This window comes from Polyodon spathula, chromosome 3, assembly GCF_017654505.1.
Source record: "Polyodon spathula isolate WHYD16114869_AA chromosome 3, ASM1765450v1, whole genome shotgun sequence".
Classification (NCBI taxonomy): Eukaryota; Metazoa; Chordata; class Actinopteri; order Acipenseriformes; family Polyodontidae; genus Polyodon; species Polyodon spathula.
The window spans coordinates 24645485-24665100 of NC_054536.1; the positions used below are offsets into that span (position 1 = coordinate 24645485).

The window sequence follows — 19616 nt, forward strand, 5'->3', positions numbered from 1 at the left end:
AAATGGAAGAAGATAATGTAACATAGGGCCTTTTCATTCAGTCTTTTTTTCCAACCCACAAGGCTTTTGTGGCCCAAACACTTAGGACTATCATTCCTTTTATGACTAAACAAGCTCTTTTTAAATGTATTCTTTCATTTGAAAAGGCTACTCGTGCAGGGGTCATTGAAACATCATTTTTAGACTCTGTGTAATGGAACCCTTGAGGGTATTAATTAGCTAAGTAGATTGGAAATTGATGCAAATGAAATTCAATTCCTGATGCTTTGATTTCATGACGTTCCTTTAAATGTATTTCTGCATATCAAAAACACAAGAAGCCATTCTACCTGAATACCAGTTTTTATTTAAAATGTGTAAAGCAATAAAAAGCAGGACCTTTTGGTTGGAATTGCAGTTTTTATATACTGCATATTGTGAGGTACTATCATTTTTTAATTATTAGTAATGTTTTATTAAATATTTGGAGCATATGATATTTCAGAGTCCAACAGAAAACAGCTTATATTATTTTCAGATGTTATTAAAAGCTTAACTGACTTATTAAATTATACTGGTAAAATATGATGATACAATATTTGAATAAATTTTTTTCTTTTGAAGGTAGCCTTTTGGAAGGTAGTACAAGCACTCACTCGTTTGTTGCTGCATGCTATGTAAATTCTAATTGTTACCATTGATTATTAATAAGATCACAATTATCGGTGTAGAAGGAAGCTATCAGTTATTATATAAGCTTAATAGTCCACTGGGCTCTGGGAGGGTAGTGTATTTATCTTCCTTCTGTAGTTTACATGATCGATATTGACTGCCCCATTGAAACTAAATGCTGCATCACATAACAGTAAATCAGATAGACAGACTTACAGATTACTTATTGGGAGGTTTAATTGTTCACATGGGAACCACTGAAAAACAATAGGAACCTCTGTCTAAAAATATATTGGCCCGCTATGTTAGTGCATGGTGTATAACGATTTTACAGGGCATGCAGTATCAGATGACTATATTTCATTTTCTTCATTGAACGAATGACTGCTTGTTATTTTGAAAGCTGCGATGTGTGCCAGTTTTGGTTGACACTGATGAGCTGTCAGGTCTGTGTCTCTAAAGTAGCTTTATTTAAATAATTCTTTTGGCTTTTGATATCAGTGCTGTCAAGAGAAAACCCTGAAAGAGAAACATTGCTGTTTTATCCTTCCCCCTGTTTTTGAAGCGTGCTTTCTGTGAAATGCGTGATTTTTGTTTTTACTTTCATGCGTCTCATTATTTGCAATAACCTGCAGTTTATACAGCAGGGCTCACTTTGCCATACATATTTTTTAAGGGTCAAACAGAAAGAGTGTGAACGGGAAAAAACAAATGCCACAAGGCTGGTGTAAAAAAAACATCTAGCTAATTCATTTTTATTAAGTGATTACTGTAATAATAAAAACATAGGAAAGTGTAATAAAACATTGAAAGCATGGTAAAGCATAGATAAGCATTGTAAATCGCAGTGAGGTATAGTAAAGCAGGGTTAGGAGCTCACACTTACCCTGCACCCAGTTCTGGATTTCCAAACTACCATCAATTAAATACATTATTTAAGTTATTCAGTAACCATGAGTTTGAGCAGCCCTTATTAACCATATTGTTCCTTCCCCCTGTAGGTGCGTGAGCAACTCCTAATAGTAAACGTACAGATGCAGGTGAGATTTATTCAAAAAATTCAGTTCAGTGGAAATTTAGCAGGGACCTGATTGTTCAAACTCCAGGCTCTTGTTGATTTCAATAATATATGTAAATAAGGAGATAATATACCTAAACAATGTTCTAACCCCTGTGAAGCAGGGGTGTCACCCTCAGTTCCTGGAGGGCCGCAGTGTCTTCTGAGCTTTTGTTCCTCCCGAGCTCTCAATTACCTAATTGGTCTAATTATTTGATTAACTGGACACATTTAACACTTCTCGTCAGTCATCAAAATGTTTTATAGGTTGTGCACCTTGAGTCAAGTGCATTTTTTTTTTTTTAAATCATCAACTGTAAAAGGCCTTGAAAACATTTGCAACATGTCCAATTGAACAAATAATTACATCAGTTAAATTAAACAAGAGCTTAAGGCCTGGAGTCTGACACCCCTGCTGTAAATTATATTCAAAATCAAGGTAACTATGGTGAATGCATAGTATAACCACGGGAAAACTGTCAAATGATTGTGAAAATGTAGAGTGTTAAACGGTTAAACCTCTATAACAGTGCTGATATGTATAATGTCTTACATTTAAAAAGCAGGTGAACACAGTATTTACTTCTTATGTTAAAGCTATGTTACTGCTAGTGCCGCCACATACATTTTCATACAACCCCCCCCCCCCCCCCCCCCCCCCCCGAGATGAGATTATTTTAATGTCAAAGCTGTTATTCCTACAAGTAAAAGCCTGCGCACAACAACCGCATATTCTTGGAATGCAAGGGGGGTAATTAACTGTGATAGCTTTGCACTTATGCCAGCATTCATTTTTACTCTCAACTCAAGGGACAAAATTCCCTTTTTTGTCTGTTGAGGCACTACACCTTTAAGATTATTTTACATACTAGTCTCCTAGGATAGAAGTGGTAGCCTAACTCATTTGGGAAAAGCTTCTTGATGTGCTTCCATGGGCTGGAAGAGGCATTGTATTGGCCTGCACGTCATTGACCTCAATGTAGCTCTGTAAACAGATTTTAGTAAATAAAGCCCCAGGAAGCTATCACCAAGATTAGAATTCGATATTTGTACCCTAAATCCCATAATACGTTTTTGAGCTTGGCTAATTACTGTTTTTTTTTTTTTTTGGCTTGTGCCACAAAAAGTAATTAACATTGCTCGCTTGCCAAGCAAATATAAGTGTGAGAGGCAGCTGAGAGGAGAAATGTTGTACTGTGTGACTTAATGAAAGACTGTCAGAAGATGTACAATACAGTACTTAATCTAGTTGATTACAAGTATCACGGCTTCTGTACTGAGCCAGAAGGTTCAGTGAAAGGTACTGATATCCGCTGAAAGGATAGTGATACTGGGAGACTGTAATCTTAAATTATCCTAATGCAGATTCTAATCTTTAGTTTATGGCCTAATGCTGGATGCTCTGTTTTTACCAGATTGTTGTAATTAATGTAGTAAATATTTCCCTTGCTACATGTACTGCTATTTTCACTTATCGCACATATATCTCACAAAAGAATTGCTGTAAATCTTGGGATCGTTTAATGTGTCTCACATTTCCTTTATGAAAGATGAACACATTCTGGTATATTTGAATTTTGAATATAGTTTTTTTTTTTTTTTTTTTTTATTGCAAAAGCAGCGAATGGCTACTAAGAATTAGAGCCAAAGAGTGAGGCTTTGGGAGAATGCGTTTCCCTTTACGGGTAGATAAAGTAGAACAAAAGATCGATTTGCCACAATTAATCTGTATGAAACGTTACAATATATTATATGTTAATGTCATGTTTTTTTAAAAACTGAAATAGGTATACAAAAACAAAAATCTGTAAACTAAATACATACTTTCCCTAAACAAATAAAGGGTAGCAATAGGTTGCATTTGTAATTGATAACGTTGATATGAAGTTCCAGTATGTAAACTATATTGCTTAGCTCATGGTCCCTCTTTGTATCGTTTGCACCTGTTGTATACAGTATGTAGGGCAGTGCCATTACCAAATCCAATACACTCAACAGGGAGCACAGAGTCAGATTCCATTGTGAGGTCACCACTCGCTGAGGTCACAGCTGGGTTAGCAATACAAGGCTGGCTTTTCTTTTAGGAAAATATATACATAGAAAACACTCCAAAATGCATGTCATTTTGACCATGGATTATAATTTTCATTAGGCCATTTAAATGCTTTTTGTATTAACGTTTTTGCTATTTTTTTTTTAAATCAAATAACTTAGTCCAGACGAGAGAAACTCAATCGTATACCTTTCAGACCAGAAACTGATAAAAAACAGACAGCTTTTTTTTTTTTTTTTTTTTAGACTAGACATAACAATTAAATGGCTTATGTTCTGTTTTCTTCCAACATTTAGAGGCTTATAAATTATTTCTACCATGAAATGTACATAGAGAGCTGTGGTAAATCTGGTTCTAATTACTTATACTTTAGTTGAACTTTTTCGTTTCCTTTGACTTTCTGACACATGAAAAAAAAAAGTCCCGACTATTATAGCTGCCAATAAAATTGAGGGCTAGCACAACTTTGCTGTGTACCCCTAATCAGTTGAAATTGCTCCTTCTTGCTAGTGACCCAGAGTTCAGTACTCCTAATTCCCCCTGGGGTAGTCCAGGAAATGCCATTCGCTTTACAACTCATTTTCTTTCCCCTTAAGATTAGTAGTTTTTAGTTGTTGGTTTTCCAGTGAAGGGCTTCGTAATATTGCAGAGGTACAGTCTAGACTTTGTAGTACTGTACGCACTGTCTGCTTCTCTATAATCAACTGCATTAAAGACAATCAGTGAAATAGCCAGAACAGGGAGTTTCCATCCAGCAGTCACTCTGTGCGTTTCTAAGACATCCTTTTATCTGGTGTTTTTCATAAAAAAATTCCAAACATGTTGAGACGATCTGCTGTGCACTCAGAGTGCTCGGGCATGCTGGGTGGAACGCTGTGACTCTCATCGTTGAGCTTTTGTTTGGTTTCTTTGCTGTCAGAAAAAATGCATACTGGGAGAAACACTTCTAAAGGAAGTTTGTTTTGGTTTATTTGTACAGCCAGTCTCAGTGCACAAAATGCCAAGATTATTTTGAAAAGCCTGTGCAGGAACCACTCCCTTCCTTATTATAACCCAAGGTAACACCTTTTGTGTAGTGTTAGCAAAACACAGCTCCGCTGCATTATAGTCAATGAATCAAGTGAGATGTTTGGATTTTTAAATTTTTTTTTTTTTTTTTTTAGATAATAGTTGCTAATGGGTGTGTTTTCCTGTTTGACCCCAGTTCTTGGTTCAACCTGAGGCTAAAAGTTCAAGTGAATAGGGATAAGTCATTTTTCTTTTTTTCCATTACCTGCTTTGCATTTTGTGATCTGTCAGCCCCCTTTATTCATGTAACGACGTCTGTGTTTGTGCTAATCAGCAGAGTAGACATTTTGTAGCAGTTGCCTCAGCAGATGCTTAATAATACAAGGAAATGTTAAGGGATTTAAGGCATTCTTCTTCTTCTTCTTCTTCTTCTTCTTCTTCTTCTTCTTCTTCTTCTTCTTATTTTTTTTGCTATTGCTGTCCAGAAAATGTTTGATTGATGTTTCTAAAATGATTTATTTGATTTATATTTATTTATTTGTATTTCTTTGGCACAGATTGGTGAAAATATCCATTCTGACCATTATTAACATTCCATGAGCTGATACCATATGAATGTAGGATTTAATGGTTAGAGTGGTTTATTTTGAATTTTGATCCTCATCAGTGTTTTTCCATTTGTTTCATTTCTTCTGTCACAAGTGCTTGGTGAATTGAAACTTTACATTAACGTTCCTAGTAGAAACAGCCTAGATCTGTTATGACTTGTCTTAAGTAACAGGAAACAGACAAGTGTAAAAGGTTTTATAGGTACGGGTAACAAACCTGTATTCAGCGCTTCAACCGTGTACATTAAATGAAAAGGTCTCTACACGTTATATGAGTTTTTTTTGCTGAGTCTGTACAGTAAAGTGAAGGTGTAGTAAGAGTGGCATCTGTTGCTTCTCATGTTTTGGAGGGATTGTTTTATTTGATAATAAATAGGCTTGTTTAAATAAGGTCTCCTTCTGTAGTATATTGCAGTAGACTATGCTGTATCTCTATAATGCCTTATACTGTACAAGCATATCAAGAATCTTAACAGACAGGACTCGGAGCACTGCAGTGCAAATTACCTGTGAAATAGGTAATACTGGCCCCTATTCATCAAAGTGTCAGTTCCAAAAATCGTTATTATGAATGGATTTAGAATGGTTTAAAAACTTTTTTTGATTCATCGAAGTCGTAGCTCGTGTTTCGACAAATGCGTAACGTCATTTCATACTAAAAAACAAATCTGAAAGTTCGGCAAAACTAATTAGCATATCATTGACTGTAAAAGTCAGAAACTGGAAGTGATTCATGAAATATTTTTTGAGTAAAGAACGACTGTTTTCACAGTCGGAGTTAACATGACTTCTCAAATCTTCTAAACACAAAGCAAGCATGGCTTTGCAGTTGTAGCGCTGTCTAATGCAGTTTTAGAGAATGCCGCTACAATATAGGTTGACAACAGTCGGGCTCAACAAAGAAGCAAGACTATGGTAAATCCGTCCTAGGATTTTTAAGGAAATATTTTCTTTCTCAAACATGCCAGATGAAGTTTTACAAAGAATATTCAGACTTGATACAGCCGCAATTATTAACCTGTGCAAGGAATTAAGGGAGGATTTAAACCAGACTGCTAGAAGCCATGTCTTACCAGTGCACAGTAAGGTCCAACTGGCCCTGTGTTTCTATGTGTCCGGATTGTTCCAACAAATAAAAAATATAGATATTTTTTCATGTTTTGATTTTTTTTCAAAAAAAACTCAACATCCAGCTCCTGTTCACCAAAAATAAGTATAGTTTAAAATAGTGTAGACATATTATATTTTTCTAATGTATATAATTCTAATTCGTTCTTTTTGTGTGAGTTGAATTGATAATCTGATTGTTTAAATTGAGACACCTTTCTTTTACCTTTATATTTACCTCTTTTTTTTTTTTTGGTAAGGTAGTTTTCTGTTAAGTTTCCAGCAAATAATCGTAATAAGTGGGCAGGTATTTTCTGTTGTTTGGTACCACTATTGTCTGTGTTTGTTGCATATATATTGCAATTGAAAGTCGCATATCATAATAAATAATATTACAATGTTAATTTATATAATATAGCTTGAAGTTTGTAAAAGAATAACCAATGACAGTTGGATATTGCAAGAGAGCTCTGAATTTTCTATTTCTGAAGAAACACAAAATTTGGTTTGCCATGTTAATATGGTTTCTTTAGTAAAATTATGACCACTGACTTTGGCTTTGCAAGACAGGTGCATCATGTAACCTACAGTATTTCCCATACTTATGTGTCCTTGCTATAAACCAATACAGGTCAAAAATTGTGCCCTGACTAAAATCCCTCTGTATAGCTAATTTAAAACCCTTCAGTTCCCCATGCCCAAACACATGGGACAGGGAATGCTGTGAATTCAGATGTCGCATCCCAGTAGAGCTGTCTGTAATATTTAAATGTGCCGTGTTCATTGTTATTGTCTTCTCCTTTGACTATTCTAGTTGTGTTTATATTGCAGAGTCAGTCAGTACAAACTGTAATGACTATACTGCTAAATTAAGCTTTGAAGGCACCTTTGTAAATACAGACCTCATTCAATGACTGAATCCCAAATGCACAATATATTCCTAATTCCTGGTTTTAGCCAATTGTCTATTGTGGGCTAAACTTTTTTTGAACAGCACGTGCGTCTAGCACTCACAAAGTTCGAGACCAGAAATTCTTGAAAGAAATTTAACACATACTAATGAACATCTGGTCTGAATTTGTGACATCCGATCTCCATGTAAAGCTCCAGGCTATTTGTTTTAGACTCACTGTCGTTCAAAGTCCTGTAAAACTGACATGGTTGATGTACTTTACCATGGTCAGCGAGAGTAACTAGCTTACTATATATATTGTAGTTTAATTTTGATTGACAACGAAATGGCCAGCAAATATGGCCGCTAGTGAAAAACTTAAAGGTAACTCTGGGAGAGAAGCTTAGACAAGCAACCCGTGTTGCTGTCTGCAAAGTTTTAAACTTACAGCCTATATATTTGTTTAGCCACTAACTGTACTGATTTACTATAACATTAGAAATATTCTCAAAAATAGCAAACCTTCTTCTTTTAGGAAACAACAATACATCGTTTGTGATCTTATTCATAGCTCTACCAAGTACAGCCGATTGCTGTATTTTGATAATGGTTTTGGAGGAAACTGTCAGTGACATAGAATTCAGGTTTCAGTGTCTTAATTTATATATTCAGAGACAACATATATACTGCAGCGGTATATAACCTATTTATTGAGTTTGTTTAGCGTTTTGAAAACATTAAGTGAAGAAATTTATAGATATTATATATATATATATATATATATATATATATATATATATATATATATATATATATATATATATATATATATATATATATACACACACACACACACACACACACACATACATACACACACACACACACACACACACAATTAGACGGAATAGTCATTTTTTACAACAATATAAGTTTATGTGTGTGTTGTCATGTGAGCTGCAGACATAAATCTAAAAGCACAGCAAGCAAAAGCAAGGTCTCAGTGTTAACATACATTTTGTAATGGTTTTGTTATACCTATTTTGTGCCCCATTCCAAAAAAATTAATAATTTGATGAAGATAACAAATTTGCAGGGGAAATGTAAGCGTTCAGTCTCATATACCCAGATACAATCGCTAAAATTAATCAAACAATCTCTAAAATTAGAACATGTTCAGCAGCTAGGGCACATAGACATGTAAACAAAAAAAACACTTTGTTTTTCCCTAATTTAATTTTTGTTTTGCAGATTTAAAAAAAGCCCCATATAGACTTCATGTTTACAATATGGGCTTATAAAACCTTCTGAAAGTTATAAATATATATATATATATATATATATATATATATATATATATATATATATATAAAACTAACTCTTTCAATTCCCTTCACTTTCGTAACAATGGATTTAAAACAAATTTTTCTTGGTAGTGTTTTGTGATCGAATGATTCTTGGTGTTAGATCTCCCTCCCGACCTGTGAGGGCACTGTGTAAAAAGAACAGAGTACCCTGGACTAAATGGCATGGCAATTTATTCCCTGGGTTATGTAGAAGTTGGCCAGCTAGAAAAGGGGTCGTAGTGTAAGTAATCTGTTCCTTGGTAAATGGTTAGATTCAACCTAGAAGGAGCCCATGTTGTTTACTGAAACCAAAAAGTAAGTGTTTGTTTGTCTGTGGAAGTGAAAACTGTTGTTTGTCATTTCTAGACTACTAACATGATCTGGAGCTGTCGCTATTCAGCGAGCATCAAACCCAGACACCAGCACTTTACCTTTGTTCACGGAGAACTGTCTGCACCACGAGCACTAATATCACTCATTGTAAACTGTGTTTGTGTTTTGTGTTACGTGTCGGTGTGCAAGACTGGACTTTTGGTTACAGGTCAAACCCGGGGATTATAAATACCATTTTGAGCACTTAAACTACTATTTACAGGGTTATTGTGAGTGGAATAGTACTGGGATACAGGCAAACCAAAATCTGTAAAAGAATAATGGTGTTATTCGCAATACTACCATTTTTATCTTGTATAATTGTCGATGTCCTAGTAGATTAAAAACATGTGTGCACCTTCTGCAAACCTGTATTAAGATATAAATCCATCATACAGTAGGTTGCCAGGTAGGCACTGATTGTTCTGGAGAGATTTTTTACAGATTTTTGCAGATACAGAAACACCTGCTGATTGAGGTCCTCTACTAAAGTAAAAAATGGTACAACAGCAGATCCACTGATCCATATTATTTGGCCTCCCAAGACAAAACCTTTGCAACTGCATAGCTCGGAGAAACAACCATCATTCCAGTTAAATTAGTGGGATTTGGAGGCTGTGTAATCCAGTGGTTAAAGAAACAGACTTGTAACCAGAAGGTCCCTGTTTCAAATCCCAGCTGAACCACTCATTGTGTGATGCTGACTCTTAACCTCCTTGTGCTCCATCTTTTGGGTGAGACATTCTTGTAAGTGACTCTGCAGCTGATGCATAGTTCACACACCCTAGTCTTGTATCTTGTGATGGTGGTCACCTATGAAAGGCGCTATATAAAAATAAAGATTATTATTATAATTGTTATTATTAAGTGAAAACTGTCAAATAAAAAATGTTGAAATGAGGGGGCGTTGTTAAAAAGAAATTAACAAAAAATGACTCACTTTTCTGTTTCTCTTTTATTGCATTTCTAGGATTACAACAATTAAAATAAATGTTGCTCACTTTCTGTGGCAAGTCGGGCCAGTGTTCTAAAGCAGGAGGCATTGTATTGCAGACAGAAACACACCCTGATTCTATCTTGCTTCTCCTAATCTGAAGCAGCACCTCCCTCTTTTGGTAGAGATCTCTATTTAGCATCTTGGGTTGCAGACGCATCCTAAATCGAGACTCTGTTTCCTTGCTGTCAAAAAAAACATAGTATTTGAAATAACTATGTTGATCTGCAGTTTTTTTTTTTTTTTTTTTTTAATCCCACACGGGCAGAGCTTTTTTGTTTCGCATGCCATTTTAGAAACTATTGCGCAAATTAAGAGAATGGCGAAAATAGAAGATAGTCCAAACCATTTCAGTTACAGATTTTTTCGTTACCAATTTTGTAATTTTTAGCGGACAAGGACATGGTTTTGAATACAGGTCCAGTGGTGCTCGTCCCCATATTCAGATATTTGTCCAAGCACTAAGTTAAAAGACACATGTTTAAAATAGTTTTCTCTCAAAGTGTTTGATTTTCTGTGAACTGTGCTACTGTAATGTAGCTTAGGATGGAAATGTATGCATTTTCGGAAGGAAATGGGTGGTGAGGTTAGACCCTCTCTGAGATCTATTCCAGGGGTTTGCTTTGCAGATGTTGCCAACTAGCCAAGGGCCAATTTGGCAGGTGTTTCCTGGGTATCCTCTTTTGGTTGTTTCCAAGACACTTGCTGTACTGCACAGGTGTTACCGAGGCGCTACTGGCTGCAGTGTCGCCACATTGCAGATTTTGCCAAAGGCCCTCCTCTGCAGATGTTGGCAAAAATCTACACTATACTTTTGTTTCCAAGGACCCTACAGAATGCTTTCCACAGCACAGAGCATACAAACTAGATCATTGTTTAATGCAGCTGTCATTCCAGCTCGGTGTTTTTAATAATGTACTGTAGTGATGCCGGCCACTACAGTTTGGTGAATATGTCTTTTATAGTTGAAAAGGACAGTTCCAAAAAAAAAGACTGAGGTTTAGAATATGTTATTGTATTATGCACAGTACAGCTTACCCTATTTTAGGGTTAGTGGTTAAAAAAGACACAATAGTGCCATGCTGCACTGTATACTGACTCATAATATGATAGGGAATATGTTCTCTCAATTACATTTGTATATATCATCTGCAGTTAAATGACATGTTGCAGTCATAGAATTATGGTCAACTCTTTTTTTTGTGCACTAGATGAATAGCTGCATGTTTTGTAAAATTGATTTTCATCCAACAGAAGTAATAATATCTTGTCATTATGTTTTGCAGCTATTGAAACACAGAGCACCAGTTCTGAAGAACTGGTGCCAAGCCCCCCATCCCCACTGCCTCCACCCAGAGTTTACAAGCCTTGTTTCGTCTGTCAAGACAAGTCATCCGGCTACCACTATGGAGTCAGCGCATGTGAGGGATGTAAGGTAAGACTTTAAGTAGATGTTAATATTGAATCTTGCAGGATTGTCAACCTTATTATTCTTCCCTAAATTATGCTTTTTTTTTTGCTTTCAATCCCAGTTCTCAAATTCCCTTGCAGTAAGGTGAAACGGTAAGGAATTTGGTATTCAAGACCCTGAACTACAGCACAGAGCTCAAGTAGCTGGCAAAACCCAGCAGCATTTTTCCTTTATGCTTTTTCCATACAGAATATAAATCGAATCAGCAGATTTGCCTTTTACACCTGTAAAGTCAGTGGTTCCCAACCTTTTTGGGTGTGCGGAACTCTTCTGAACCTCCAAAAATGTCTTTACACTGATAACAATGCCATACGGGAAATTGATTAACTTACCTAATGAGATGGCTGGTGCTGTTTCAGTGATGTCACAGCCTGAATGTCCGGTTGGAGTTTTAGCTTTAAATCTGGTTCCACATCCAGTCTACTCCGGTACTTTGAATTCAGCCCAACAAGCGCAGAAAACTCACTTTCTCAAGATGTGATGTATGTGGTAGCAAATGACACCAGGCACTTTACAGCCTTGTCGGCCAGTTCCGGGCACTCAGATTGAACGTGTAACCAGAGCTTTTGCAAAGTTCTGTTAGGCTGTCTTCCTTTCACAGTCAAATTTCGTGAATGGGTTTCTAATCCACTAGTTTTTGGAGTCAGGGTCACTGTGTTTTGTTTCTAAGTGGCGCCGCAGATTAGCTGGCTTCAAACTTTTGTGCAACAACACCTCATAATATACAATACACAGCGGTCACAGCTCCTCTTTCTATTTTTACTTTGTTTTCCCACGGACCCGCCCCAAGAGGGGAGTGGCTCACCTGGTAGAAGCACAGCCGTGTGGTGCGCTGGGTGAGTCATACATCACAGGTTCACGTCCTGGCTGTGCAAAGTAGGCCGGTCTTTGCTGGGGACTCCGAAGGGAGCGTCACATTGGCTCAGGAGCTCCCATGGGTTAGGGAGGTAAAACCAGCAGTGACTGTTTCTCCTCGTTGCATTGCTCCCCAGTGAGCTCAGAGCAGGGACCAGCAGGGCTGGCCCTTTTCCTTCAGAGGTCAGTAGCTTGCTGACATCTGGTCTTGCGTTCCTGGGTGAGAAGGGAAGCTGGCTTGGTCGTGGGATTGGAGGGGGGGGGGGGGGGGGGGGGGGGGGGGGGGGGGGGGTGATTATAATTGGATGCACTAGATAAAGTACTTAAGGACTTCTGTACTTAAGGAGTATAAAGCACCAACATTTCTCATTTTTCAAACCATCATTATTATGTTAAAACTACCTGTAAAATGAAGTTCAGATAAAGATAAATATTCAGGATATAACCACTTTTTTCTGCATGAGCTCATTCCTTTATTAAGATAATTCAGTTGCAAAAAGCAAATGGAAAGCTGTCAAGTTTTCTGTCATGTGGCAAAGCTGATTGAGCCGTTTTTGAAATGGTTGGAAACTAATGAATTTAGAAGTTTGTCAAGAGACTCAACAGTTCTGTCACTTCCATCATTCCCATGGCTGTACAAGAGAGGTACTCAACTTAAACCTCTATCACAGCTCTTCAGTTTGAATTAGTTTCTTTAGGGATTTAAAATACATTAACCAATGGAGATCCTAAGCATGCACTAGCCCACACAGTATTCAACGACAAAGGCATTCTTCAGCGTTTCAGTGATGAACAGTTCTGAAAGGCATATCTACAGAAGAGGCAGGAGCCTTTGCAGATGTAAGAATGCCTTTTGAGTCAGTGAGAGAGATTGGCTCAACTGAGCTCCCCATCTTCTCTGTTACAGTTCTCAAGCACACACATACACTTGTACTCCATCAGGAAACACAGCTGCTGGCATCAGTTACTTGCTTGCAATGCGAACAAAGAAAAACAGTAAAACTGTAGTGCCTCCTTGTAAACTGAGTTGCAGAGTAGAGGCAGCCATGTTGATGTGTGCACATTGTCAGTTTGTTCCGAGCTAAATTCAGCAAGAACATCCATGCTTCCAGAACCATTTGCACATACACCTAACCCTAAACTTGACTTAATTCTAGCCATAAAGTCACTGTCTGATTACAGAATTGCTATTCAGTCCCCCAGGGGGACAACTGAAATATTATCGAAGTGTGGGTGTTCCTGAAGCATTAAGTACCGCATGGACCAACAACCTGCTGTTGATTCGCCAGTGGTAAGGTTTACGATAAGTCTTCATGCTGGAAAATGTTACTACATTAAAGACACCTGCAAAAATAAAACAGTTTCAGATATATTTCTGAATATTAAAAGAAAATATTGAATACTGAAAAGAAATCTGTGGTTAATACAAAAGGATTAGTAGAACAATTTTGTGCTTTGTGTAGTATTTCCTGAAGTAGGCTAGTGTAATTTATTATTTTTACTTCATTTTTGCAGAGAGAGAGAGAGAGAGAGAGAGAGAGAGAGAGATGCATAAACATAAAAAGCTGGTAAAGTGAGCAACTGGCATGAGTTTTCAGAGGGTTTTCTACAAACTACTGACTTTCATATTCTTTGAACAAGAACTGAAAAGCAGTCAGTGGTGTGGGCTGCATTTTGAACAATGGAAGTATTGTTTGGTGTGCAGAGAAACTGGTGCATTGGCAGATTGTGATGTCTGTTAGGGCCTTGTTCCTTGTGCTCAACACTGAAAAGGCGACATTCCTTTACTGGCTGTAAGCTGCAGGGCCTTTTGGCACAAGCTCCAAAGGGCAGAAGCATTGCCCAAGGCTATTTTATATGAGAACAGAGCTCATTGCAGAATGCAGAAAAAAAGGGAACTGCAGAGTTTTAGCAGGAGCTCAAGGCCAGCTGAGTTTATATGTACAGTTTGCCAGCCAGTCTCTTGTTTGCTTAAGGATACGTAATAGAAAATCTGAACAGCAATGCTGATGTACTGTAATATTTTCCAGACTTTTTTTAACTTCACAGAATGCAAATCTTTTTTTTTTTTTTTTTTTTTTAATAAAATGAAACTGGCTGCCAGTAGGAAAGCTCAAACTGATTTCTTGTTTTGATTGTAAAACAGAAGCCATAATCTGTTGAGCATCAGACTATGTAATCAACTGATGATGACTATAGGGTGTGTTATTTCATGGTCTGCAAATTATATTTAAAAAAAAGATATTTCAATGTTCCCTTACCATTGTGTAAATATATACAGTACTGTGGCAAAGTGCCCCGCCCCTGTGTGTATTTTGTGTTGTATGTTGTGTGTTAATGTTGGTGTATAGTCATTGGTACACGGGATATAAATGGGTCTGTGGAACACAAGTTGTTTAAAATGTATATTTGTATTTAGGCACAAGGATTGCACAGCACTTCACGTGCAGCTAAAATGTAGTAATATGTGAGCACAGGGAATTGCACTTTATTAATTCACATTCAGTTGTACCGCGACTCCAGTTGAGTGATTGATTAGCAATCGAGTCTCGGTACAGCTGTATAAAAGCTGCATGTTTTCACTCGCTCTAGGTTGTCTGTTCTTGAGTGGAGAAAGGGATTGGAGACGGAGGTAATTGTAATAGATATAATAATAGAAGCTCACCATGTTTTGTCTGTATAGTCCGTTTTGTTTGTCTGTTTATTATGGAGAAAGTGCCGTGTCCTGTTTTGTTTGTTTTTACAACCTTTTATTTTCTGTCTGTTCATTATTAAATTCTGAGTGACACCAATCGCTCAGTTCCGCCCAACTCCACCTCTCTGTTGTTTATTTCCTGGTTCCGTTTCTGGTCTGACGTCACCGACTGCAGCCGTCTTTGTGACAAGTACAGACGGGGAATCGTCATTCTGAATCAGTCATGAGTCATAAATAACATGATACTCAATAGAAATCAATGCCTGCAATTAATACATGTCTGAACTCCGCACAGCAGCCACTTCAGCCATCCACTGCTCCTGCTCCGTCTGCCAATCCTGGAGTGGCCCTGTTCTGGGGTCTCTGCTCCACCACCTCTTCCTTTCCATTTTCCACAAAAAAAGAAAAACAAAACATTCATTTTTCTTTAAAAAATAAAACATAAAAATGAAAAATGTACCCTCAGTCTTCAGGCATTTTTATCCCACGCAGGACACCACATGTGACAGGATAGCGACGAGACAGAGACTCAGAAGCCAGGAAGCAGCGCCAAAGCACACAAATAATAAACACTCAACAAACACCACGCACACTCAACAAACACCATGCACACTCAGCAAGCATCATGCACACTCAACAAACTCCATGCACACACAACAAACACCACGCACACTCAGCAAACACCATGCACACTCAACAAACTCCATGCACACTCAACAAACACCATGCACACTCAGCAAACATCATGCACACTCAACAAACACCATGCACACTCAGCAAACATCACGCACACTCAACAAACTCCATGCACACTCAACAAACACCATGCACACTCAACAAACTCCATGCACACTCAAATAAACCATGCACACTCAACAAACTCCACAGGACTACAGTCATTTACTGTTCTCTACAGAAAAACTAATCTCCAGTCAGCTGCAGCCATTGTATCATTTGTCAATGTGCTTATTGATTACAACTGAATTACATTTGTTTCACAATATGTGAATAATTTGTTGTTAAATGAGCAAAAAACTCATAAAAAACACATTATTTAATGGAGAATGTGCACAGTGACTATGTGCCATACTTAAAAATAACTATACAGCCAAAAGCAAACATTAATTACAACAAAAGAGATGTCAATATATTTATACATAAATCCTGAATATTAAAATAGGTCACAATATTTTATAATCAGTGCTACAGTACATAAACTGGTATGGAAACCTTTTAGGGTTTTTTTGTTTTGTTTTGTTTTTTTTTACTTTATACAGTAGTGTCTGGAAGGATTTTAAACAGGTTGCATCACTCATACTGCACAGTGTATTCCATAACTAATTCTACCCAAAAGCAGAAACACACATCTGAGAAAAGATTCTAATGAGAAGGTGAAGGCTTACAGAAAAAGGCATGCTTATAAATATTGATTAAAATAGTTCCTATTTTTTAAATTGGTAACTCCTCTAATATGAAGATAGAATGTAATAATCTATCTATATAATTATATATAATTATATATATATATATATATATATATATATATATATATCAAAAATGTGTATAGTGGGGTTTTTCACCCAAAAAATGTGTGTATTGCTGCTGTCTAATGAGTGAAAATGATTTAACTGAACAATTTGTGTGGTAGACTTTCAAAATGTAAAAAAATCATATCCAAAATAATAATAATAATAACAATAGGCAGTCGATCTGTTGTGTGTGTGTGTGTGTGTGTGTGTGTGTGTGTGTGTGTGTGTGTGTGTGTGAGCAAGAGGGTTGTGTTCAAGTGAAGTTGGAATAGAGTGTTAAAAAGCTACAGTAGATTCTGCAAATTGTTGTATAATATGATCATCTGAGTCATATTTTCAGAATGAAGTAACACCTTGGAACTTATGCTGCCTAATTAGAAACATACAGAAGCCAAGTAGAAAATAGCATTGACTGTGCAGAATGGTGCAGTCACAGCAGCCGTCGTGTAATGTGATACTATTAAATAACTATCATACCACATACTCTACGACTAAAGCCAGCAGTATTGGCTAAAGGCTTGGCAGTGCCAACTTTATTAGGTTGTATGGTATTTGAAACTGCCACAATATTTACTACCTGACAGCCTCAGTGGTGGCTGGTGGGCAATAAAAAATGGGGAGGCAATAAATGCTTGGGGTCACCTCAAGCCCCCAGCAGCAGAAGAATGTTAGTGTTACATTCTGACTGACAACACTTTGCATGTCTCTTAACGTTTTAATCGCAATTCAAGACTGTTAAATACATTTTCTCCACTAGCCAGTAGACAAGGGAAACAGTAGCCCATCATAGTTTATTCCAATAAACTAAACTGTTACACACTGCCAGTGTATGTTTAAGAATGCCCTGAATACAACATTGCTATAGCATTTTGATTTCAAGACCACTTCACTAACATACTTTGCATACAATATTTTTTAAACAAAGTTGTTAGCAGGAGAAAAGCAGACAAAAAATGAAGCACATCCTATCGACTTAATTAGCTAAATGTAATACTTAATAACTGAGCAACAAAATAATGTTATATCATTCTGTACATATGATATGAGCGGGAAAATTATCATCCTACATCACAAGATAGCAGAAAAACTTGTGGAACTACAGTATAACTATTTCAGAGTAATCTCGCTAGTTTAAATGATTTGAAAAAGGCCACTCTTAACCAGGATTTCCCAAAAGCTACTTGAACAGTACCAGCAATGTAAGACCATTAGAAGATCAATATTTTGAAACTGCAATGTTTCCCAAACATCATTGTAACTCCAGTAGCTCTTGAAATTCTACTTGAGTTCACAGATCGTCTGAGCTATTCATGAAATGTTTGTGGAGGTATTTAACACATTGTGAAATTATAGAAGGTACAGACTGCCTCTCAATGAAATAATCTGTCATGTAACCACCCTTCACATATCTGCCCTAACTGGTTATCCGCCACAATCAAGCTAGCGATGATGAGACGATCCCAAAAGAACCGATTCCCGATTCCGTTTCTTTCAAGTATGGGATTCGATTCTATTTTTGGCATCATAGAGAGTCGACTCCATCACCAGGATCGATTCCAACTCATGGAATCCAATACTACACATCATAATTAACTGAAATGTCATTTATTACACTGAGTTTTTATTTTTAAAATCCAATCCCCAGGTAGGTCCTCTCCTTATTATCGTTCATAATAATTTAAATTTTATATCAAGAAAAAAAAAAAAACGCTGTAAGTGTATAACCTACAGCCCACTAAGGTCTGTAAAATTATAAGATATTTTAATTACTATCTGATAATTATTTAGGCTATGGAGATTTTCTAGTTATTTATTATCACCACCATCATGTAACACATATTTTAAGCCAATGCAATTTATGGTGGTCTGGTTTTGAAAGGGTATTATTTTATTAAGTTGGCATTTTTCCCTGAAAAATACAAATTTCACCAATTTTTTGGAAGAATCAGATCTCAAAGTTGATTCCATCAATTCTCATCATACAGTCATACAGTCCCCCCCCCCCCCCCCCCCCCCCCGCCACTCTCTCAGCATTAGTATCCGAGGTCATCAATGTGGGAGAGCACATGTCTGGTGAATATATAAAACAAACAAAAGAAGGCATGTGTGGAACAATATGTTTGACTAGTAGACGTGCTAATCAGTACTTAATTTGTGCCGAGGCTTGCTGGAGCACAGCCCCAGCCAGTACCTCAGGGCTTGGCGTGGCACAAAAGTAAAAAATCTCATGTTATATTTTGCTCTGAAACGCATGCTGTCTTAGAATTTCGCATTTTCAATCAGGCATAATAAAATCTTTCTTAAAATCTTCAACATGGTGTTGTCCATTCTGCATGGTCTTGTGTGCGCTAAAGATAGACAGGCTGCTAGCTGCCAGGGACATTTACATTCTTTTTTTGTATTAGGCAGCTGAGTGACGTGGGAGTGGACTCTTGAGTGTTGTTCTGCTGCTGTTCGTGAGGCGGGCTGTAATAACAAGAGGAGATTGCAAGCAATTTCATGAAAGCGGAGGGAGCAGCTTTAAAGGAGAAACAAACTTCAAATTAAACAAAGCCTTTTGAGCAGAAAATATACCTCTGCATACCCTTGATAATGAAAATGCTAGGGGGAGGATGGTTTACAGTTTTGGAGAAGCATGAACCCTGATTTGCAGCTCTTGCATAAGCTGCCCTGCGGTGCTTAATAGTAGCTGTCAACAGTATAGCTGCAGAATGATCCTTCAAATCTTTTGACAATGTGCTCAGTGATGATGGCAGACGTTGCATCGAACATTTAATGTACATCTTATAATACAAAACCACAGCTGTGTTTAAATAGACATTAATGAAAAGGATATTGTTGTAAAATTCTCAATTTATAACCAGAACATTTATTTTAAAAATGTAATTTCAGTATTCAGATTATGTTTTACGTCAGACAAGGAGTACATGTTAAAATGAAAAAGGTCTGTTCCTGTTACGGTTGTTTGAAAAAGTACT

The 19616-nt window shown here is 37.0% G+C and overlaps 1 protein-coding gene across 2 annotated transcripts in view; it reads left to right on the top strand.

Moving 5' to 3' along the window:
- The window catches only part of LOC121312885 (retinoic acid receptor beta-like), a 116431-nt gene that overhangs the window by 51426 nt on the left and 45389 nt on the right, over positions 1–19616 (top strand). For both annotated transcript variants that reach the window (XM_041244765.1, XM_041244766.1), the window contains exon 2: positions 11375–11523. In XM_041244765.1, coding sequence (XP_041100699.1) covers positions 11375–11523 — 149 coding nt within the window. The remainder of the gene's footprint in view (positions 1–11374; positions 11524–19616) is intronic.